Source organism: Danio aesculapii, chromosome 3, assembly GCF_903798145.1.
Source record: "Danio aesculapii chromosome 3, fDanAes4.1, whole genome shotgun sequence".
NCBI classification, from domain to species: domain Eukaryota; kingdom Metazoa; phylum Chordata; class Actinopteri; order Cypriniformes; family Danionidae; genus Danio; species Danio aesculapii.
The window spans coordinates 21,907,228-21,932,408 of NC_079437.1; the positions used below are offsets into that span (position 1 = coordinate 21,907,228).

At 35.3% G+C, this 25,181-nt stretch overlaps 2 protein-coding genes across 2 annotated transcripts; both read left to right on the forward strand.

The window, feature by feature from the left end:
* Positions 1–1,090: 1,090 nt before the first annotated feature.
* On the forward strand, positions 1,091–11,299 carry lsm12a (LSM12 homolog a). The gene is made up of 5 exons (XM_056453370.1): positions 1,091–1,271; positions 5,944–6,077; positions 7,656–7,765; positions 8,499–8,625; positions 9,906–11,299. The coding sequence occupies exons 1-5, from the start codon at positions 1,145–1,147 to the stop codon at positions 9,996–9,998; spliced, it is 591 nt and encodes a 196-aa protein (XP_056309345.1). The 5' UTR covers positions 1,091–1,144; the 3' UTR covers positions 9,999–11,299.
* Positions 11,300–16,313: 5,014 nt separating this feature from the next.
* On the forward strand, positions 16,314–24,566 carry si:ch211-237i5.4 (phospholipase A2 inhibitor; the record flags this gene model as incomplete). The annotated part of the gene is given in 7 exon segments (XM_056452592.1): positions 16,314–16,646; positions 20,566–20,863; positions 20,866–21,071; positions 21,073–21,114; positions 21,116–21,199; positions 21,201–21,301; positions 24,434–24,566. Coding segments are annotated over 7 exon segments (1,197 nt in total), but the record flags the coding sequence as incomplete, so codon positions are not given.
* Positions 24,567–25,181: the final 615 nt, after the last annotated feature.

Consider the following 25,181-nt stretch of genomic DNA (forward strand, 5'->3'; position numbering starts at 1 on the left):
TTCTAATAACTGATTTGTTTTATCTTTGTCATGATGACAGTAATGAGTATTTGACTAGATATTTTACAAGGCACTTCTATACAGCTTAACGTGACACAGCTTAACTAGGTTAATTAGGTTAACTAGGCAGGTTAGGGTTATTAGGCAAGTTATTGTATAATGATGGTTTGTTCTGTAGACTATTGAAAAAAATATAGCTTAAATATTTAAAATAATAAATATTCACCGTAAAATGGATTTTAAAAATTAAAAGCTGCTTTTATTCTAGCCAAAATAAAAAAATAAGCCTTTCTCCAGAAGAAAAAATATTATCAGACATATTGTGAAAATTTCTTTGCTGTTAATCATCATTTAGGAAATATTTTAAAAAGACAAAAAAAAATTCTAAGGTAGGCTAATAATTCTGACTTTAACTATGAATTTCTGAAATATAACAATATATTTTTTATAAAAATGTTTAATATAACCTTTTAATGTATTTATTTTTCATGTGGCATTTTTTACTGCATTACACTAAATAATCAAAATAAAAAATGCATACCTAAAGACAATTATATATATATCTCAGGAAAATAAATAAACAAGTGTTTTAAAAATAGCAAAACTTTTTATGTAAAAACTATTATTACTTAGTACACACATTTTTTTGTAAAAAAATTATTAAATAAAAAAAATTACAATATTTCTGTTTGATTCTAAATATATAATATAAACAGCAAATAATGCATTTGTAATGTAAGTGATGCATATAAAATATTTTCTGTTTTAGACAAAAAGACATCAAAAGTGGGCTGTAATAGCAGGTTTTCCCCACTGTATAAATTATAGTCATTTTAACATATGACTTTTTCCTAAAAGAGAAAAAACATCTCATTCTGATGCCAGAAGCCGCTGTCCCCCTTATCATTTCAAAATAGTCGTCCGAATAAAGTAGGAGCCCGCGGATGAATGAGTGCTGTAGTAAATATATTCACGATCCACTACTGCTCCATAGTAAAGTGGGCGTGACCTCACTTGCGGCGGTCTTTTTTTTGCGTCACTTCATTCATTCTTACGCCACGCCCACCCACTCGGGCTCCCATCCCGTGCTGACGCGGCTGCGCGTGTTTACGTGCAGCGACTGCTCCGTTTCCTGGCGGAGAAGATGGCGGCTCCTGGACCAGGAGAGTATTTCAACGTCGGGAGCCACGTCTCCTGCCTCACCTGCCTGGGGCAGCGCTTGCAAGGAGAGGTCGTCGCTTTCGACTACCCGTCCAAGATGCTGACGTTGAGTATCCTTTTGTCGTCGCGGCTTGTCATTGAATCGTCGGGATTCACAACTGTAAGAGGCCTGGTTTGCCAAAGAGGTTTTCTGCCCGGTGAAGTGTGTCCACCAGGCATTCGCTTCCGTGTTTCGCGCATGTCGAGTCAGGTGCTGCACATTTTAGACTGCGATTGGTTGCTACGTTTATAACGCTGGCTTTTAGCTTAAGGCCTGCAAATATTATCGCACGTTTCAACTCGGGCGATAGGAGATGTAGATTTGCTTTGATGTTTTTCAGAAATGTCGTGTTTTAGACGACGTGTAAGAGTGTTTGTGTAATTTTACTGGGTCCTCATGTTCAGAGAACACATGGAAACATTAGACAACATTGCTGTATTGAATATTTCCTAGATATATTATAGATTGTTTGATTGTTGGTCGGTTGGTCAGCTCTTGTGTGTATAAATTGTGTAGCATGTAACGCTCGCAAAGCCAACATGGAACTGACATTATTATTGGTGCGGGGTTTTTGATTGATTCAGATGAGTCGAATCTTTTGAATCAACTCGCTGGTTGTTTCTGCATATTACATTGTCATTGGTGGTAGCAAAGTGTATAAATATCTATATTTCTAAAGTATGTATGCCACAGTACTCGTCTTTTAATGTAATTGACATGTTAAGGTCATATAGTTTTCTACCGTGTTTGTCCATAAAACTCACCACGTTAACATAATACATTTTACTTGATGTTTAACATTATTTTGTTGAAAAGACAACGAGATGGTGCACTGAGGTCAACTAGAACGATTCGTTCACATAAAAGATGTTCAACTTGACTCGACCGGATTTACCAGCTACGAATCGTTTGCCTGATTTATTAACGGACATAAAAAAATATTAAACGGCTGTGGAATCAGGCATGTAAATCCAGAAATGTCAGCTAAATAATAAATGTAGACCTATTTAGAAACCTATGATGCTTGTCTCTTAAACAAAGGGTTTGTCGCGTTTATTTCCAGTCTCAGTCACTAATGGAAGTGAAGGAGAGTGGACAGGCTGTCAAGCACGCAATGCTGCTTTTCCGCGCACGCTACTACGCATGCGTGCTCAGGGGGCGTCAGCTAGCTTGCCTTGAACGCTAACGTCTCTCTGCCTGACGTGCAGTAGTATGTGTAGTGTGCACATCTTAATTAGGCAGTTTAGTTCGAGTTTTAAATGCACCATTCTCTATTTTTATGATGTTTTTGGTCATCATGAGTGGTTTTCTTGCTAACCTGCTGATATGCAGCCATTCCTCTTTAGCATAAGTCACTATATATCATAATACTTGCACTGTGAAGCTTTTAGACGTTTGTACTAAATAGGGAGATAATGTACGAGATTTATTTATAAATGTTAAATAAGCATTATTTTTAATATTAAATGGTCAGATGACTCTTTCAGATGCTTAGTCTAGCCATGCATTGCATTGGTTGACACAAGTGACCATCTTCACAAGTCTCAATGAACAGAATTGTTTTGACCAGACTGCCATCTGTATGTGGAGCTTTCCAGAATAAGAAACGAGCGTCTTGTATTTTTAATCATTTAACATGTAAACATACCCTGTGTAAAAATATTTCAATTGATTAAACGAAATGAATACAAAATTCCACCAAATTTTAATTAAAATAGTCAATCCATAGCGAAATAGTTTTGTAGGTTTTTTTATATTTAAAGTATCATTTTATTTGTCCAACATATTTCCATATTATGAATTTCAGAATTAAAACGTATACAGTTGTAATTTACCACTTCTGGTACTCTGTAGTGCAAACATGAGTTTTATTAATTGGTAACAATTTGTTTTTATTCTAATTGCATTTATATAATAAATATAGTGATTTCTTAAGTTATAAATAATTTCTCAGAATAAACATCTCTCGGGTGAATTTGAAGAGCGCTAGCACAGTGTCTTGGTCTAAGTCAAACTCAGCTCCTGGAGGGCCACAGCTCTGCACAGTTTAGCTCCAACCACCTCCAAATCACATCTGCTTAATTAGCTGCGCTCCCAAATGGCATACTGTACTTATGCACTGTGTATCTATGCACGTACACACTTAACTGCATGGTAATATGTATGTGGTGTCGTCCTAAATGGAACACTTTTTTTTTTACTAAGCGGAAATTCGAACTGTTTCCCTGATGATGTTTGACGGTTGCCAAATTAGTGAAATAAATGACCTATCGTTTTTATGAAGGGCCAAAATCCAAACTTGATTGAGGGTGGTGGGCCTAAGCTAAATATACCAAACTGTATTCATTTAATTTTATTTATATATATATATATATATATATATTATATATATATATATATATATATATATATATAATCTTTAATTATATCAATAGTATCAATCTCATTCATAACATAATTGGTCAACATCTAAAAGAGTTTTAGGGTTTCATGACCCTTTAAAAATCTGATTAATTCACATTTAATTGAAACGTTTAATTTCAGTTTATCTTTTTTTGTAGCTCAGTAACTGAACAAACAAAAGGTTGTGTAAAATTAGAAATCACAATCTCCGTTTGAGGTATTCGTCCCAACCTTCTTGTTTTTACTTTTTTGTTGACGTCAATCACAGATTATATTTTACACATATAAATTCAAACCTAAAAACAATTGGGTTATGTGTGCACAAGAATGTTTCAAATATTTCTAGATAATGGTTTTGTACCATTAGCCTGGAAAAATTCAATAGTTATTCCGGTAACAAAAATACCTCATAAAAAAATTGTTAACGTGATTTCCGTCCAATCACGCTCATGTCTGTTCTTTGTAAATGTATGGAATGTCTAGCGTGTAAGGAACTGTACTCAAGTTACTAGATTTTATAAACCAGTCATCATTAATGAAAGAATAGTAGAGCAGGTCTCAAATTTTAAGTATTTAGGCACAATAATTGACAATAAACTGAATTTTGATAGTAACGTAGAGGCTGTTTATAACAAGGCAAGTCAGCGCCTCAGTCTCCTCCACAAGTTGAGAAGTTCTAGTGTTAGTACACAAATTTTAAACATGGCATATAGATCATCAATAGAGTTCTCACAGTTTAATGTTGTTTCATGGTTTGGTAACACAACACTTAACAGAAGAAGTTATCGCAAATTATCAACCAGGCAAGTAAGATAACTGGTTGAAAACAACATTTGCTGCAGATTCTATTTGACTCCCTTATGGGAAAAAACAGCAGTTGTGATATTTAAAGATAATACACATCCCTTTCACTCAGCTTTTGAATTGTTACCATCAGGATGAAGGTTTAAAATGCCTAGAGCCTGAAGAAATGTTTATTAAAAAGTAATTCATCCCAATTGCAGATGTTGTATTAAATCACTGTTTATTGTGAATGATCGGATCACTGTTTAATGTGAATGGTGCAGTTGTTAAGAATGATCTGCAGTAATATGTAAGGGGCTAATTTGTAACGTTTTTAATTTGTTGTTGTCTTGATGAGTGTTGCTATTATGTGATTGTTGTAAGGTTGTAGGTTACTAGTGTTAAAGACAAATTTTCTTTCTGTGCCAAGCAGAATGGACAATACAGTTTAAACTAAAGGAAACAAAAACTAAACAAAAACAATTTATGTTTCTAAAAAATTCAAGATGTGTTTTGTCTAAAAATCTAGATCATAACTTTATGGCTTCTAATACAAACTGCTTGAAAGGAGTGTAAACTCCTGCGTAAGCAAACATATTCAGAGCTAAAAACCAGCTGAACACCTGGAGTCAGCTGAAATGAAGTTACATTTGCTGACAGCACTATCTTTGCTGCTTTGGTTGTATTCCTGTTTTAAGAATAGTTGTACATGATGTGACTGAAAAGCAACATTTGATCTGCCTATTTAGTAGAAATACCCCCATTAGGGATTAACTCAAAAATATCTATATGACCTTAAAGTCAGCATTAACTCTTCAGAAACCACAATCCTCCACCCTGAACACACTCAGGCTGCCGTCTGTTGTATATACGGCTCATATCTGATTGCAGTCTGTCATGTTAGTAATCGGACTCCGCCATGACACTCATCTCATTACTGACAGACATTCATTCAGTCATATTGTCCTGGTTGTTAACATGAGAGGCCACACATGAAACCAGAGTAGAGACATGCATGGTATGGCTTACAGCTGACATCTCGCGTCTGTGGACCCTTTCACATTCCGCATTTCTTAGTTGCAGAAAGGGTCATGGTTTGGTAAATTTGGAGCATAGTGAATGGGAGAATACAACAACCAATTTTTTACAATCCTATTTGTTGAAACAATAAAAGAAAAACTCTATGATGGTGTTATCAAGACTTTAGAAAAAGGAAAAAATTGTTTTAGACAACAGTTAAACTTGATAACGGCAGCCGATGAAGAGAACAACATCAAATTTACTGTTATTTTACACACCTCGCAAGTGGTAATTCATTTTTTTTTGTCATTTTCAATAAAAATACAATATAATGTTCATGGTTTTCATTTGATTCAAAATATTAAAAACTTTCAAGGATTTAAGACCATTAAAAGCGTCATAAGTCTTGTGAAAAGGGTATATTATAGGGAGTTTCCTATCGCTTTTTTTTATTTTATTTTTTTTTCCCTATTGGCATTTTTTTTTTTGCGACCACGCAAAGATACCAAACATAACACCTTGACTCATGTGATCAGAATGTGCCCGTCCAGCGGTAAACCCCAACCTTAGCGATGTGATGCTTGTTAACTTGGCCTATGTGTCCGAGGTGGACATCATCACTGACCGTGCTGAAACCCCTCCCCCTTTAGCATCTCTCAATTTTAACAAGGTAAGTCCATTTATTTTGCTGTCTAATGTGTGATTTTTTTTTTTTTTTTTATCATAGTTCAGACAAAAAATTCGAAATTCTGGCATTTATTTGCCCTTCACAAACTGGCATGAGAAAATAAAAGATGTTTTGATGATTGTCTACTGAAGCTAAGCAGAGCTGAGTCTGGTCATTACCTGGATGGAGAACATGGGAAAACTAGGTTGCTGTGGTGTTAGTGAGGCCAGCAGGAGGCACTCAACCTGTGGTCAGTGTGAATGCTAATGCCCCAGTAGAGAGGACTGTCATTGAGCACCGTTTTTTAGATGAGATGTTAAAACCGAGGTCCTGACTCTCTGTGGTCATTATAAATCAATGGCACTTCTCGTAAAGAGTGAGGTGTAACCCCGGTGTCCTGGCAAAATTCCCTCCATCGGCCCTTAACCATCATGGCCTCCCAATCATCCTCATCCACTGAATTGGCTCTATCACTTAGTCCTCTCCACTTCACCAATAGCTAGTGTGTGGTGAGCACTAGTTTGTCCTGTGGCTGCTGTCGCTACATCCAAGTTGATGCTGCACAATGGTGGTGGTGTGGAGAGCCCCCTCCCCCTCTTGACTGTGAAGCACTTTGGGTGTATGGCCATACACGATAAATTGTGCTTTATAAACACACATTACATTTTACATTACATGTTTTTAAGTAAGCTGTTTAAAGTAAGTAACCATTGATTTCCAGGGTATAATTTTGAAGGACGTTTGTCTGCTTTTCCCTACCGTCACCGTCGTAATTGTCATTCAGTTTAGTTCGAAAACTTGTGAACCGTTAGTTAATTACACTTTTATTTTAGTATGTTGACGTACTTCCAACTGAACCAGAACATTGTGTAGAGGGTGGGGCTTTCTTTTGCGAATAATTCCCTCATAGCAAACTAGTGAAAAGAGGGGCGTGGTTAAGAATACTGTGGCTGAAGCTGTCCAACTGACGTCAACAGAAGAAACGACACTTCAAACGCAGAAGCAAATTGTCATACTTCGAAGATTACCAAAGTGAAGATTACAAAAAAAATCACCTAAAGAAGCAATATGCAGGGTCTTAAATCCTCTGAAGTATTGTGTTGTAGGTTTTAAAAATCATTTTAAATGTGTCTTAATTTTTCTATGTCCATGTAAAGCTACCCATTAGGGCCACATGTAATACAATCACTATCATTCCATCTCAATAAAGTTTAAACAAATGTTTATTTATTAACTTTATTTACCAATATGGCTTGATTATCTTCCTTACAATACATTTTTTATGTTTTATCTTACCATTTTTACTGGGCCATTAGAAAAAAAAAATCCTTATGTTTAGCATTGTGTAAGTCTGAAATTTCATGCATAATGGCCTTAAATTTGACTTGATAAACTGTAGAAACTCTGCTTTAACACTTGATTAATCCTCTTTTTATATTGCCATTGCGACACATTTTTGAATGGCTTTTGTTGCTTTTTCTAGTGGGATTTGTTGTGTTGACACTGTTCAAATGTTTTAATAATGGCTTTGTTTATTTTTTTATATTACTTATCATCATTGCTGTTGTCATTTCTCTGCAGCTTGTGAACCGAGCACGAGCAGAAAAGGAAGATAAGTTGTCGCTAGCTTATGCAGTTAGTGCTGGGGTCTCTGTAGAGGGTCAGCAGCTGTTCCAGACCATTCATAAAACGTAAGTGGAACTTAAATTATTGGGAATGTTGATATGCTTAATTCAACTGTTCTGGCAGGTCATGGTATTTCTGGAATATTATGGAATTTTAAAAAGTCTAATCTAGACATTGGAAGTAAGGGATTTCCCCCCTATCCAAATCAATGCAAAATCTTTATAATTTTAATTGTTACATTCCATTTAGCAAAACGTAATTTTTCTGTACAATTTGTTTATCACAATTGTTTCAAGTGATTCGTCATTTTTAGGCCATTTTATTTCTTTCTTCTTGTCAAGATGATGCACTCTTCTGTATTTCTGTGAATGTTTTCTTGCCTGCTCAGTGTTCAGTGTTTTTTGTTCATCACACAACATTGAAATTGAAACTTTATTAGTCTTTCAAAATCAGGGAAAAGTCAGGGAATTTGACATATGGCTTACAGTAGGAATCCTGACTCCAATTTTCCACTTGGTGAAGCTTTGGTTTCTTGCTATGTCAGCTTTGATTGCTTAGTTGTGGTTTTAAAGGAAATTAAATTTGTAACTGCCTGTTCAATTACACAACAACAGCTTTTACACACCTGAAAATATCAATTTTAGAGAAGAAAACAATTACCTTCATATATTCTTAATTAGACCTTTAATTATTATATTATATCATTTTAGTATTGTGAACAATGTTTTGGACATTTTAATATGAATGACGATTTTAAAAAGAATTACTTCATTTCTTCTTTCCCGTCTTCACCCACAGCATCAAAGAGTGCAAATGGCAGGAGAAGAACATCATAGTGATGGACGATGTGGTCATCAGTCCGCCATACCAAGTGGACAACTGTAAAGGCAAAGAGGGCAGCGCTTTAAGCCATGTGCGGAAAATAGTAAGTTGCTCAATTCTGCAACACTACCTGTACATTCTGCTATAGTGTTCAAAAAAGTTTATTTTTAATTCAATTCATCTTTATTTCTATAGGCGCTTTTACAATGGAAATTATGTCAAAAGCAGCTTAACCTAGAAGCTCTACTAGTTTTAAGAAAAAATACTTTTGAATTGCAAAGTTGCATTTATAAGCTTAAAGCCTTTTCAAATATATGAAACCAACATTATATCCATACATCCCAAACAAGTGACTGCAAAAATTAGATACATTTTACATTTATAAGCAATCCTGATTTTAGGGCAAATTGCCTGTGTACACAACTGTGGTTGCATTTATTTAAGCAAATTCTGAAAATGCAAATGATAAATATCAGTTTTACAAACATTCAAACACTGTGTACAGATCCCCAACTGACCATCTAGTTCTTAGTGAAGTATTTAAATTTGTATCATACTGTAGATGTGACTATTCTGGATGCTGTTATGAAGTAAAAAAATCAGAGGAAATGAGGAGGTGTCTTCACTCATTAGGGTTGCCAGATCTGAAAAGAAAAGACAAAAATAAAAGCCATTAAAAACTAAGCTACACCATGCAAACAAACCATTTAACTGAAGCATGTAATGGGACCTGTAACCATTGACTTCCATAGTATTGTTTCCTACTATGGAAGTCATGGTTGCAGATTTTCAGCTTTTCAGTTCAAAGAAACTCATAAAGGTTCAGGGCTATTCATTGAGAGTAAGACATAATTGTTGCAAGCTTAGACAAGCACTAAATCATAGTGTAACTCTGAAATGTTTAATTATTTGTTGTTTCTAATGAGCTATTTAATACATTTGATCCATTAAAAATAAGTGGTCACTGAAAGGAAATGAAGGTAACTCTGTGCTCCTACTCCATTTAGTTAGTTATGACTATTGCTTAGCGCAAACTGCGGTAGCTTACCCACAAGCAGGTGAAGTTGTATCACAGTCTGACTCCCATTCCCGTGCAAGTGCATCACGCAGTGCCTGCAGTTAAACTCACAGCGGTTTAAAACACTTTTATCGATCATTATTCCTGCATATAACCACAAGAAGGGTTTTTTTGGGCTTTGGACAGCTTTTAGACCTGAAACTGTCAGCTTTATCTGGCAACACTGGCTGCGAGCATTACCTAAGAAATGACGAATGAGCAAAACATTTAGCCTCCTGCTGATATAACAAAACTAACACAATATGTGCATTCATTTTCATGTTTGCTGTGCTAACCGTCACTCTCATCTCTCTCTCTGTCCGCAGGTCGAGAAACATTTTCGAGATGTGGAGGGTCAGATATCAGTGCAGCATTCACAGCAAGCTCAACACACACAGGACTCTACTTTATCATCATGAGCCCAGACTCAGAGAGGGAACATTATGCTGACAAAGGAAGTGTTGTTCGTTTTAAATTAATATTTTCTTTTTTTTTTTTTTTTAACTAATCGCCAGACAAAGGTTGAGATGGCTGATACTCAGCGTTTTGAGCATGGATGACGGTCTTACACGTCTGAAGAGAAAAACTGCTTCCACCCACAAAAAAGAGAGCAAAAATAGTTCCGTCATAGAATATTATTTGATAGAGAAAACATCTGATGTCCTCATTTCTTTTCTTTTTTTTTCCCGAAGCCTGTTCTGTTGGATGTCTGTTCTTTACGTTTACTTCTGTTGTTCATTTTGATTCACTTTTCACTTAAACAATCTTGTAATCCGTGATGTTTCTTTCTACCCATAAAGAAATGTGGCACAAAGTGTGTGAGGATTGGAACAAAAACTATTTTCCTAAGTTACAAAGCCACTCAGACTGAATAACTCAGATTTTTTTTTTGCGCAAAATAGTTTTTTCTCATATTTAGGTTTAGATGGACTAATAGGGCTGAAGGGGCAGGGATGGGAAATTGAATTGCACTTAACATCTACGCAACATCTCAATATCTGAAACATTTTTTACATGTCTTGCATTTAAATGTCACTTTTTAAGTGACGGACGAAGGAGTAGCACTCTGAGTTCTGCAAATTTCAGTTTACATGTACAACGTGTTCATGACGTTTCTTTAGCTCCAGTGAGGAAATGGAGAGCTGTTTGGTTATACATTACGTTATGTTCTTCCATTTTGGTCTTGTAGTTGCCATTTTGGATACCTCTTTCATAGTGGGACCATTTTTTCATGATGCAATGTTTGTATTATTATTATTATAATTATTATTATTTCCGAAAGCATCCTAACTGGAAGGGTACATGCGCTTCTTGCATTCCTTGATTATTCCAGATTTTTATTGAACTTTTTCTTAGATATGTGTCAGTGTAAGACGGCTCGTATCTTGCTCATCTCTCGCAGCAGGACTGATCTCTTTCTGAGCGGGATTATTTGTAATCACTTTTTTGGGGGAAAGTAAACATTAAAGTGATATCTTGCCATGTTGAGAGACTGGGACAGGGGGACAGGAAAAATCCTCCCTGTCCCAGCCTCGTGAACTTTGTAGCCTGATGGAGGCTCTAGCAGTGGCGCCAAGCTGTGACGGGCGTATCCGCGTTACACAGCAGTTCGTATGGCTGTGCTAACGGGGTTGCTGTTCGCCTATAGGTTTCTTTCGCAGTATTTATTTTTTATTTTAAAATAGTAATGAACAAATAAATAAAAAAGAGAAAAATCTCACTGGTGGTGTTTTGAAGCTCTACGATCATTTCAGAATTGCTTGCAGCTATCTTGTAAATGTGATTAGTTTATATTTCCTTTTGCTCTTTCAACGTTTACTTTGTGGAAGCTTGATTCAGCCACTGACAAAATAAATTAAAAGGTAACGTGAAATGCACAATTCATTTCTACAGCCATTAAATGATGTCACACACTGGCATCATTAAAAAAAAAAAAAAAAAAAGAGATTCAACAGCATCTAATGTTATTATTATTTATTTTTTAAGATGCAGTCTACTCCACTTATAGTGTTTGTAGATTTAAGGTTTACATTCTTTAAATTTGCTAAGTCAGCGGTCTGACCTATTAAAGGAAGAGTTCACCCAAAAATTAATTACATCTGTTATTCTCCCTCGTGGTTTTAAACCTTTGAGTTATTTTTTCTGTTGTATACGAAATAAGATATTTGGAAGAATGCTGGTTGTTGGAACCAATTACTGAGCTGTGGCTCATTTCAGAAGCTGCATCCTCCAAAGGATGCATTTGAAGGGTGCTGCGTCATCACCTTCAGATCACTTAAAATAAGTTTTAAAAATCACTTTGGGAAAATTACAACATTTATTACCGCTTATTAACGGCAGCTGTTATGTTGCTAGATGGTCCTCATTTCAAAATGCTCGGTTCGGCTTGTTTGGACTTTGAGGGACTCGCCTCTGAAGTCTACATCCTTCAGAGCAGTGTTTCCCAACCCTGATCCTGAAGGCACACCAACAGTCCACATTTTCAACCTCTCCCTAATCAAACACACCTGAATCATCTTATCATAACATCAGAAGAGACTCCAAAGCCTGAAGTAATGGGTCAGATAACGGAGACATCCAAAATAATGTACTGTTTGGTGTACCTCCAGGAACAAGGTTGGGAAACACTACTGCTTCAGAGGATACAGCCTCTGAAATGAGACACAGCTCATCTACTTCAATGGTGCCAACTACCAGTATTCTTCAAAATAAGTGAAGTCTATTTATAAATTAATTTTGAGAGGATTACATGCTTATTATGGACTGTGGCTGGTTGCATTAGCTAATGCGTAATTCACCAATCAGACAATTCCTAACTCATTATAATACCAGAGTGTCTTAGCTTAGTCATCTTCGTATTGAAGAATCCCCCTTCCTTGTCTCACAGCAATAATGTCTCTGGTTCAGGTCTTTAACCCGGCCAGTTGAGATTTCTGTACGGAGTTTATATGTTCTCCCCGTGCTAGCAGTGGGTTTCTCCTGGGTTCTCCAGTTTCCTCCCACAGTCCAAAGACATATGCGACATATAGGTAAATTGACCAAACCAAATTGGCACCATAGATGCGCTCTTAACCAGCAGTATATCATCATAGCAATCCTTATCTGCCATTTGCTTTAACAAGCAGGGAGTTCTCGAGATTTACCTGAGCTAAACTCGTGAACCTACCCTTTAATCTTCTATTGGTCAAAAAAACTTTGTGCAAGTTTGTGTTTCCAGTCTCGCATCTTGTCATGCCTATGAATAAGTCTGTGGAGTAAAAGGTGTAGTCTGATTGGCTGCTCAAAGAATAAAAGAAATTCAATTGATATGCATGTAATGAAGAATGGAAACAAGCTTGTGGAACTTTATTCTCGTTTTAGTTTTTTCAAAGTTAAATTCAGTGAACTGACCTGACTTTCATGTCACGATTTATACGATTGATCACAGTGGGGGGCAATTGTGATAAATTAAAAGAACATTCAATTTTAATGTCTGCAATTCTGACAAAAGGTAAAAAATTATAATAAACGCAGGATTTGTAAACTCAATTTCACATAAAAAAGCAAAACTGACAATTCTAGGTTTATATATCATAATTCTTACTTGAATTAAACATGTCAGATGAATTCAGAATTGAGAAATTCTTTTTTGTTCTACAAGTTTTTGGAATCAAGTTATAAACTTTAAAAATCTGAGGTTTATTCTCTATTTTGGAGGTTTTATCTAAAGCGTAGTTTGCGTTTGCAAATCTGACTTTATTTGTATTGTGGACAAAAATTCGTTACCTTTTTAAAATTGTTACCCTTTAATCGCACAATTCATAATAAAGAATATTTGTAGATACTTAAAATACTTGGTAAACCAGCCTGATCTCCCATGGAAACTTGACTCTTAAGTTTTGTCAGTTCAGTGACTAGTTTGTACAAGTTCAGACCTACGAAAATGTATGATTTTAAAAGGAGGTGTGGCACCTAACCCTACCCCTACACCCAAACCGTCATTGGGGGATAAGGAATCGTACTAATGGGGTATATGCCCACGGACTTTTAATTTCAGTCAGCCAGCCCCAGGGCTTCTGTTGAATTGTCATCCCATACAAATCGCTGCGTTTAAGATCCGATTTCTTTAAAAAAAACAGTGATCTTCACTGCCTGGCTGAGATGCAATTATCAGACCAAACAAGAAGCATGCATTAAATTATATTTTTCCATGCCATATCTTAAAAATATGGATTTTAATTTTAGCCCTGTATTTTCAATGGAATTTCTGTGCTAGCCTGCTGCTAACGACACCGCCTGTTTAAGCGGTCTTTCGTCTCTTTTTAGGCTTTAATAACCAAATGGATGCCTAATCTATTTAACCTGATTATATTTAAATTCCATTACAACATCGATGCTGTAAACGGAGCCTTATAAAATTGAAAAAAGTCACATAAACCTTTCACCGGAAATTCATCATTGGCTGAAAAACACTAGCTGTGCATATAGCCCATTGTACGAATGAGATCGTAGAATTCATACGAATTAGCTACTAAAACAAAAAATTACGAATTGAAATAAGATTGTGTTAGGTGAACAGGCTTGCTTCATATTTAGATACAAGTTGTATCAATGATAAACTATTATAATAGTCTGTCAGTCTGGATGTGTGTATTAGTGTTGTTTCCCATATACTTCTGTAGTCATGTAATAGTCAGAAAAAAGTGAGTGCCTTATTTTCTCAGGGAATCAAAGCGGAGCCTTCAATATTTACATCCAAGACATGCAATTGACTGAAATGAATGATTGATGTCATGGTTTTTCCGTTATTCACTTACAAACGTATGCATTATTTAATCACACATGATCTCGTATTTCTGCCCCTGACCCCTTTTGTACATTTAGGTCACGTCACCATTGTGTTGGGCCACTTTAAGCTGGCAGTGAAGGTTAATTAGCACATAGACAAAACCATATTAGAAAGTTGGCCTGTTCACCCAAGTGTAAACAATCACATTTGTTTTATATGAAATGCAAAAGTCAGAATATTAAGAAATTACTGATTCAGTGAAAATTCATTCGTACTGCATTTTTGTTGCCATCTAAATGAAAATTACACATGACGTTTGAGTAACAGAATGATAATGAAATAAAAGATGTCTTATAGACATCTAAACATAGTCATCTTGGATAAAACAAGGCTAATTTGGTCCCTCAGTGAAAATCTAATAGACGTCTAAAAATAGGCCAAAACTAGAAAAGTCATCAAATAAACAGAAATGAATGACTACACATATAAAGTCTGTCTGTTTGACGACTAGTCTAATTTCGGGCTATTCTTAGGTGTCTACTAGATTTTCACTGACAGCCCAAGTTTAGCCTTGTTTTAACGAACTGTCTACGTTTAGTTGTCTGTCAGACATTTATCAAACCCAAAATTGTTTGCTGGGTTGTGTTGTGTGGGAGTTAAAAAAATACGGGTGAGAATGATGACAATACTTAGGGAAAGTGGCCTACTGTTGCTTTACGTCGACGTTAAGACGGTCCCATACAAAATGCTTCACAATAAGATTGATATTGTGAAGACAGAATTCGCGAGTCTTTGGAATATATTTGAGTTCTGTCAACAAACCACAGTAATTTGTTGTGCAGGCTATTGAATGCTCATTTCTAAGTTTATCAGCAGGTATATGTCTGAGATTGTGTTTAATTAAACCATATTGGACAGTATGAATAGTAAGGTTATCTGGGGTAAACAATCATGTAATACAGGGATAGCTGAGGTTTAAAACGTACAGGATTAAACAAATCTGCCAGCTGCGCGTCTGAGTGCACGAATGGATCTTCGGAGTCGAATCTTTACTCAATCTTTTGAACCGGTTCACGAAAACTGTATGAATGATTCGTTCACGAAGCAGGTGAAATGACACAAAATATACTGTGGAAATAATTATATTGGATTATTATTTTTTTAAACGGTTCATTTAATAGGCTAAACACGTTTTTTAAAGAGATATTTGTTTACCTTTTATTTTTTCCTATTTATCATCACAATAGAATGAACATCTTTTTAAATTTGAGCAGGGATATGCTAAAAAAATGTTAACAGATAAAAAACGTTATTATAACTATTGCATAATATAATAACCCACAAAGCCCCTGTTAAACAACATTGAAATATTTATTAGAAAAAGTTATAATTGGCTTAATAGAGCAAAGAGGTTAAAATGATCAACTATCAAAATCCTTTTAACCACACTGACGTGGTTTAATTATATATATTTTAGATATTGGATCGTTTTAAGGTGATTTAAAAAAAAAATGAACAGGCTATGCTACTACGACGTGAAAGAATCGTTTATTTGATAACATGTTCGAAAGAACCGACTCGCTGAATTGACTCCATCACTAGAGCGCAGCGCATCTTTGTGATATGGAGTAAAACCCAGTCGCTGTCTTTGGGGGGGAAAAAAGTGGTTCTGTAAGTCTATAATGATAAAAGGAAACAAAACAAATCCCTCAGTGTTTCACGCATACTACTACTACAGTTTTAGCATTTCTTGGTAAAGGCATCAAGTTCTTGTATGTTTTCGTATTTTAATAGCTGTTGACTGCGAGCATTTCATAGGCGGAGGGGCTGGGGAAGAAAATGAGTCGCATATGGTTTTAAGGCGATTAAAGAAAGACATTTCACGCTGCAACCAGACTGCGAATATCCTGCTTATCTGACAGAGTCTGCATTTTCGTCCCACAACATAAACATTTAATGGAAACTAACTGCAGTGTCCCGTAGAAGAGCCGATGATCCGCTGTGCAGCAGTCTGTCGCCACATCATGCTGCTCTCCTTCGCGGTGTTTTCACTCTTTCTGTGTCCGTCGAGGAGCTCCAGGCTGTGCTCTCACTGTGCCAGTGTTATGAACACTCAGACCTGATGGATTGCCATGCCAGGGGCTTCGAGGACGTCCCTCACGGTCTTCCTCACGGGACCTGGCTCCTGGATTTGGGAGGAAACAGACTCACGGTGATCCGCAGTCGAGCTTTTGCTGGTCTGTGGTCTTTGCGTATTCTAGTGCTTTCGGACAGCAACATCCAGACTCTTCAATCACAGGTAAAACACATTCCGTCTCATTTACTGTTTTAGCGCGATTAAAACTGTGTTTTTTTTTTTTTTTTGTTGTTGGATAACGAAACTTTTGCACAAATTAACCAATGGGTTAATATTGATATTATTATTATTATTATTATTATTATTTTATTATTATTATTATTATTCAGTTTTCTTTTAACTATAATTTTAAGATACATGTATGTGAGGATTGAACAAATGTTTGAGTAATTTTGACAGAAATATCTGTAATTTAGGTACACTTTCTACACTCAAATATGACGTTTGTTGTTTGTTCAAAACTACTTCGTTAAAATGAGCTGAATCAACATTCTTGAGGTTTTTCAAGAACTTATTTTTCATGTTCCTTCCTTTAAACTTGTAAAAACTGATGAGTTTATTTAATTCCTTTTATGTTGCCCAACACAATCGATTGTGTGGAACCCAGCAAACAATGTATAATAGGGTTAATATTGATACCTTAAAAAGATAGTTCACCCAAAATTGAATGCTATGAAGATATTTTGAAAAAGGCCAAAAACCATTGATTTTCATAGTAGGAAAAACAAATATGGAAGTAAATGGTAAAGGTTTCACCTTCCTTCCAAATATTGTGTGTTTGTTCAGCAGAAGAAAGAAACAAAATCGGGTTTGGAATAAATGGAGTATGAATAAATGTTGACAGCATTTTCATTTTTTATTTTAAAAGCAGACTACACATTGGTATCTAATGTATACATTTACCTAAAAAGTGCATTGAGTGGGGGAGAGTGGGGCACAAAGTAACACTTTTTAATTTGGGCCAAATAATTAACGAAGTAGTGGGGTTAGACAAACCATTTGGTTTTTACCAACAACACATAAGCCTCTCCTACAAATGAGCACTGGTTGTATGATCGCCGGACTTATGGTTTCTGTACAGTGTTGCCAAAAGTGCCAGGAATACAAACATTACTATTTACCCCCCATGTGGGGCAAGTTGTAACATGCTTAAAAAGGCAGATTTTACACAATTAATTTAAATCCAGTTTACTTTAAATAGTAGCTTCATTTCCTCAGTACTTAGCTCAATACATTTTTTATTCAGCATAACACAGTATGTTTATTTATTTATTGGATAAACACATTTGGATTTATTTGTATTGATATTCATTGTTATACAATGCATTTATTTGTAGTATTAGCAATAAAATATATATTTTGTCTATTACAAAATATTTTCTATTAAAAAAACATTTTAATATAAAAAGTTCTCAACTTATACTCAAAATTCAAAACTTATTTTGTTAGTTAATTGGTGTCCAACAGTGTGTGACTTAATTGTAACCTTTTACAACTGACCCCGCTGTGTCGAGTTTTCCTCAAAAACTATCATAAAAAATACTTTTATGCTGCAAAAATGTTTTTTCCTGTGTTTCACATCCAAATTTTGCCGAACTTTTTTATAATTGGCAGGAAGACGTCTACTGACACTGGTGAAGACCTCGGAGACATGCCATGGTTAACCCTGAGCAAATACCTTAAAACATTTACAATTTACCCACGTTACTTTGTGCCCCGCACTCCTCTACCTTTGGTATCAAAAAATATATTTTTAAATAATCTATGACATTATAGTAGTGTTATTTTCATTTTTTTTTTTACTTTTCCTCTTGTTAAACACGCATTTAATAATACTATATGCTTATTGTTTACCATACTGTACTATAAATATGCTAATAGTATAAAGATACTGTACTATATGCTTGTTGACACCACTGCAGCATAAAACTCATATAACAAATAGTTAATCATTATGCCCAAACTGACCAAAAAAGAGGAAAAAACAGTAGGCTTATACCAATATTGTAAATTTGTTTACACTTGGTGTTAAGATGTTTTTGTCACTCTGACCACAAGCGAACAAGACCTTTTCACGGAATCTGTATTTTCCAAATATTTTTTTCAGTCATGGAACATTAATGTTCATATACAGTCCAGTTTCCCTGTCCATGTGCATAATGCACCCGCAAGAACGCTTGCTGAAGCAGAAGTATGCATGTCAAAATCATTTATCTTCTGCTGAGTAGCGCTGAGACAACCAGACAGGACAGAATGCAGAAAATAAAGCATACGTGGGCTAGATTACCTAATTTAATTCAATCTGATGCTCTATGATAAAACCTGAAAAAATAGAGAGTGGGAATTTTGGACACTTAACTCATTATTGGGCAAAAAACATAAAGTAACTTCAACCAACATTGTTTATAATCATAAAAGTCCGGTAAAAACCCCCATTCACACTCCAAGTGATTACCTAAAAATAGTTTTTATGAAAAAAAATTGTTCTTATGGACTGAAAATCCTCCACTTCCACACAGCTCTAAGATTCGCCGTAATGCTGCTCTCTAAATCAATGTCTATCTCCTGTATGTCTGTGTTTGTGTTGCCACTTTGAAAATCAGTGAATAATGAAGCTCCCCTTTTCATGCAAACCCTTCCCCTCTTTCACCACTCAACACTCCCACCTAACAAAGCTGGACTTACCCACTTTCAGGGTTCATACACATTTTTACTACAAAAATTCCATGATTTTCAATGACTTTTCGAAAAGTTTAAGGTAAATATGAATGATCTTGTTTCGTGTTTCATGTAATGTCTATGTACACGTGGTAAATAAGAAAAAATGCACATTCACATTTATTACAGCATATCAAAAAATGTGACAATCCATGTCGTTTTTATTTTTATATCTGTAAAATAGTTTTTAGAAAGTATCTGGCTGTCTGCGTGAAAATTTTATAATGTTGGCTTGTGTTTTCACAAGACTTAAGATTAGTACAAATTAACACCCACAGTATCTTACCTCTGCAGTTCTTCTGCACACGACACTCCAAAATGCATCTTGAGTTACAGTGAAGAGAGGTGAACTAAAAGTTATTGCTTTTTTTACCCATTTAATTTTTTTGAAGTTTACCCATCAAACATAGTGCCAAGTTCATCTCAAATATATTCAAGTTCACAGATAATTGTTAAACAAATTTTCATGACTTTTCCAAAACTTTTTGCATTTATTTGTTTTTCCAAAATGTTTCCAGGCCTGAAAAATGCCTTTTCGAAATTTCATGACTTTTCCAGGTTTTCCAGGACCGTGTGAACCCTGACTTTCCTGACTTTTTTCAAACTAGAGGTGTAAAAACACCCTGCTGAGACGGGGGTTTCATGGCCCTTTAAATGGGAAATAGAAACAAAACCTATCATTTATAAACGCAGCACTGATGACCATGTCTCCAAACAATTATTCTTCTTCCACTTGTTTGAATTATGGTTGGCAACACAACACTGCGTCTCTCTGAACATTGTAACAGGTAAAAGGAGTCTTCAAAGCTATATCATGCATATTAATGAAGTTGCATCTCATTAACAATAGAGCGAGCTGATTGGTTTGAACCAAGTCTTTCTCATCAATTAATGCTAAAAAAACTCAAAGATGTCACTTTGTACCGGCCGGTATGGACAGCCAATCTCCATGCTGTAATGATCTCGTTGCTGTGACGTTGCCTTAATTTCCTTTAAAATAAACCGGAAAGAACGAATTTGCTCGAAATACGCAAAAACAACCATTTTCACTTGTTAGCTAAAAATATGTGTCCTAATAGTGTTTTTAGCATCGTGGGACACATATATGACTGTCGACATCTCAAACAATGTGTTTTGGTGTTTCTTGACCCTTTAAAGCATTTTGGGACTACTCTGCTAACTACTCTAAAGGTACTCTAAAGATTAAATAATAAAAAATAATTCACAGTGTTTTGAAGTGTCCATGATATTAATATTGCGTTTGTCCAATATCACAAACATACTGAATTATTAAATATCAACACATGTCTATGTGCCGTAACGCTAACTAGTATGCTTATTTAATTGTCTCTTTCCCACACAGGCTTTCTTCTCGCTATCCTTTCTGGAGAAGCTGGACATGAGTCATAACAACCTCACCCCAGATCCCCCGAACTTCTCAGAGAGCCTGTCCTCCCTCCGTGAGCTGCGGCTGGACCACAATGCACTGCTGCTGCTGAAACCTCCAGGCCTGGAACATCTGGAGAACCTGGCGAAGCTGGACCTTAGCCACAATCACATCCAGTCTCTGGAACCCGGCTCTTTTCGAGGCCTGTCCCGTCTACGGCACCTTTACCTCCAAGGTAACCATCTAGACGTCGTTCGGGACAGATCCCTCACCATGTGCCCGCTCTAGAAGTCCTGCAGCTGGGGAACAACAACATTTCTCGCATTGAGGTAAATGCACTCGCACCCTTACACAGTCTCTCGCTTTTGGGTTTGGAAGGAATCAACTGGAGCACCTGAATTTTAAGACGTTTTTGAGTTGCGCACACGGCCGCTAACGCACCTGCAATTTTGTCTGGGAACCCGTGGAGCTGCGACTGCGAACCTGCACCGTGTTTTCAGCAAGCTGCTCAGTGTTCGACATCTCTCACGTTGACGACTATCATAATGTAACTTGTCGGGAGCCATGGCAGCTGGCCGGAGCCTCTTTGGCCTGGGTGGACAGTCAGCTGGTGCGTGGCCGAGACGGTCACTGTGCTGGTCATCACCGCTACTGTCATTGTGACCGTCTTTGGTGCTTTGATCATGGCTGAGAGAAAACGTAAGAAGAGAAAGTACTGGGGGCAAGAACGATGGGGGAGTCACAATAGTCTGATAATGCATGAACTAAAACATAATCTTAAACTGGATTCCTGGAGGGCCGCAGCTCTGCACAGTTTTGCTCCAACACTACTCAAACACAGCTGATCCAACTAATCAAGGTGTTCAAGACTACCAGAGACCATTAAGCAGGTGTGAGTTAAAGGTGTTAGAGCTAAACTATGCAGAGCTGCGGCCCTCATTGAGTTTGAGACCATTGCACTAAAACATTGTTTTAAACTCATTGTTGGTCAAGTAGGGTAGTGTTTCCCAACCCTGTTGCTTGAGGCACACCAACAGTACACATTTTGGAGATCTCCCTTATCTGACCCATTAACTTTAGGTTTTGGTGTCTCTTGTAATGTTCTGGTGTGTTTGATTAGGGAGTGGTTGAATATGTGTATTGTGGAGTGCCATTATGAACCGGGTTGGGAAACAGGGTTGGGTTATTTTTGATAAATAATAAATAAAATTTAAATTGAACACTGCAAAAATGTTTTATTACATAGTTTTTGTCTTGTTTTTAGTACATATATCTAGAAAAAAATATTTAATAACCATCTTCTACACTGTAAAGAATCTTGCTGCCTTAATTTAAGTTGAACCAAATGAACCTTTCTAGTCATTTGAAACTTACTTTAATCACAAAAGTATTCAGTTACACTTGTATTACTTTTAAAAAAAATAGCCGAAACCTGATTAGCTTATTAAAATAATTCAATAAAGCAACCTAAAATTATTTGTTGTCTTGACTTTTTGTTATTAGATTTTTACAGTGTAGAGAAGCATATATTTTTTTTTTTTTTCTGAAATAATCAGTCAAATTTTAGTCTGTTTTCCTAAAGTATCTGCCAGTGGGGTAAGTAAAATAATCTGGGTTTCGGTTTGAAATAAGACTATAGTACTTACCCCACTGGTAGATATTTTTGCTTGTTTTAACTCGTTTAATTGTGACTTGTTTTTTCTGAAAACAAGCAATATTTTATACTTGTCTACAGTGTTGCCAATGCGTTTCTAGTAACGTGTTACTGTAACAGCAATTACTTTTGACAGCAACTAATATTGTAACGCATTACTTTTTAAATATAACTTCGTTATTGTTAGAATATGATGCTTAGTATAAACTTAGTGTTTAAAATTACTTGGTAACACTTTATTTTGATGGTTCATTTGAGTATTAGCAGACTGTCTGCTTAATATCTGTTGATACTGCTTCTTCAACAGACATTTAAACTGACTATAAGAAACTTTGCAAGTATGTGTCAACTTACACTAACCCCAACCCCAACCTAACATTCTACTTATAATCTAATGAGAATTAGTTAGCGTGTAGATGCAATGTAACTTAAATTCAACAAACGGACCACCAAAATAAAGTGACCAATTACTTCTGTTTTAAGTAAGTCTGTTTTGTGTTTTAGTTGTGAGAATGTGAATGAATTAAAACTGTGAGGTTGATCAACAGTGTACTTTCCATGCAGCACTGAAGTGACGTTATAAGGGCATTAATGGGAGCATTAAAAATTTTCTTTGGAAAAGTAACTCTAAAATTACTTTTAACAGTAAGGCATTACTTTTTGGTGTAAGTAATCAATAAAGTAATTGAGTTACTTTTTGAATGAAGTAACTAGTAACTGTGACTAGGTACTACTTTTCAGTAACCGGCACAACACTGCTTGTCTAAAAGATGCTTTTTCATGTTCGAGGTTTAAATATTTGGACTAGAAACTAAGTAACAAAACATTTTTTAACCTAACAGTTAGGTTTGCTCATATTTGACCCAATGTTGGGTTACAACAACCCAGCATTTTTTGGAATTTGGATTATGAAAATGCAGCTATTTTGTCCAGGTTTGGGCTGTTTTTTTCCTTATGAAGATCAATAGTGTAGTTTAAAGTGTGACACTGAAGTTAAAACATACTTTCTGAGTTGAAGGAATGATCAAACAAAGTCTTGAGATGAAATTTGCACATCTCCAACTAGAGAAACTTGACTGTGATGGAATCTGGGTTGATTTAGATTTCGAGCTGCTTCTGTAGATTATATTACTTCTTACTTGTTTCCTCTTCTTCTCTTTTGTTTTTTGTTTGTTTTTACATATTACTTTAATACGACTTTTATTTTATTTTATTTATTCTCTTTCACTTGTAAGTTCTTGTTGGAAGCTCATTTTAACTGTATCATTACTTAAAGAAGTAATTATTGTTGATTTCTTTTGTTACTTTATTTAGTCCACAACAGTATTAGATCTTTTAAAATGGCTTTTTTTTCCTGCAAAAAAGAAATATATTATTTGATTGTAGTATACAACATTATTAATTAATATATAAATATGAGTTATCAATTTTTTATAGGTTGATTCATTTCTATACCCATTTAAGTTTAATTTGATTCTATATCTCATGTTTTTGTTTTATTTTGATTGTTATATTTCGTCTACAACATTATTTTGAATATCTAAACATTTTTACTTTTTAACTTTTTCTTACCAAATATTTATACTTTTATTTATTAATTTCTTTATTTTATTAAAACTTTAAATTCCTTGATACCTACTTCCAGACATCCCATTTATTCCCTTTTTCCAGTTTTGTTTTCTCTTGTCAAAAACTAAATTGGTTGATTAGATTTTAATAAAATGTTATGGTTGTTTTTAATTTATTCTGGTTCTCTTTATTTTGTCCATTACCTTATTTCAGTTAAAACATGTTTTAACAATTACAAAAATTGAAAAAAAGAAATTAACATTTATATATGCTAATAATTATTTCCCTTAAAATGATAAATGCTAAATGTACATCATTATATTCAAAATTGTATATTATCATGTTCAAAAGGTATTTCATTGCCCAGCTTTTCTGACAATGCTCTATCACATGACCTTATGTTATTAAATTAAGTATTTTTCTATTTAGCTGTAAAGCCTCAAAACTCACATCTCTGGCCGCTGAAGCCAAAGGAGTACACATTTACGCATCAATTCATTTCACATCATAATTTAATGATACATATTGCACACGGGAAGCCCTGCATGTTATTACATATTAAAAACACAAACGAGTACAAAATATCAGAGTTTTAACTGCGGTTGATTTGCAGTGTCACAGGCTGAGCGTTAAACCACTGGAGTTTAAGCAGATTTGTGTGCAGATTTTTCTGTGCAGAGAAAGTGAAGTAATCCAGGTCAGCGAGTGTTTGTGGCCATATGGAGCTCTCACTGACAGCATCAGATTACCCTGATGTCGGACAAACAGGGGACTGCAGCACTCCACTCTTCAGGAAATACCAGCTTTTCAATTGAATTCATATATATACATATATTACATTTTAGTGATGACTATTTTCATTCATTCATTCATTTTCTTTAAAATAATCTTTAGGTTGTTGATTTTTCCACTAATAAAATGGTTCTTTTCAGAACTGAGCAGAAAGGTTTGTAGGAAGCGACTCTTTCCTATGGCATCAATGTGCTTTATTCGTCCATTATTTGACCCTATAATGTTGTATTATGAAAAACCCAGCTAGGCATGGACCGGTACAACATTCTGGCAGTATGATAACCTTGGATAAAAATGCTACAGTTTCACGATATCACGGTATTATGATTACTACTCTAAAATATATTCTTTTTAAATGTCTGGGTAAAAAACAACAATCTTTTCCCCATTGAACACAGTATATTTTATTTTAGCATTTTAAACATTTTGAAACAATAAACATGTCAGGCTAAATGATTAAAATAAGTCATATTGACTTCTGCTGTCTTTAGTAGTTTCAAAAACACTGATTTCTTTACAACTTGAAAGGCATCTTTGGAGATCTTTCTTTATTTGGATATAAAGTAAGCCACTGCAC

Coding starts and splice junctions, on each gene's coding strand:
- lsm12a (XM_056453370.1), top strand. CDS start 1,145: ATGGCGGCTCCTGGACCAGGAGAGTATTTCAACGTCGGGAGCCACGTC. Junction 6,078..7,655: donor CATCTCTCAATTTTAACAAG/GTAAGTCCATTT, acceptor ATTTCTCTGCAG/CTTGTGAACCGAGCACGAGC. Junction 7,766..8,498: donor TTCCAGACCATTCATAAAAC/GTAAGTGGAACT, acceptor CTTCACCCACAG/CATCAAAGAGTGCAAATGGC.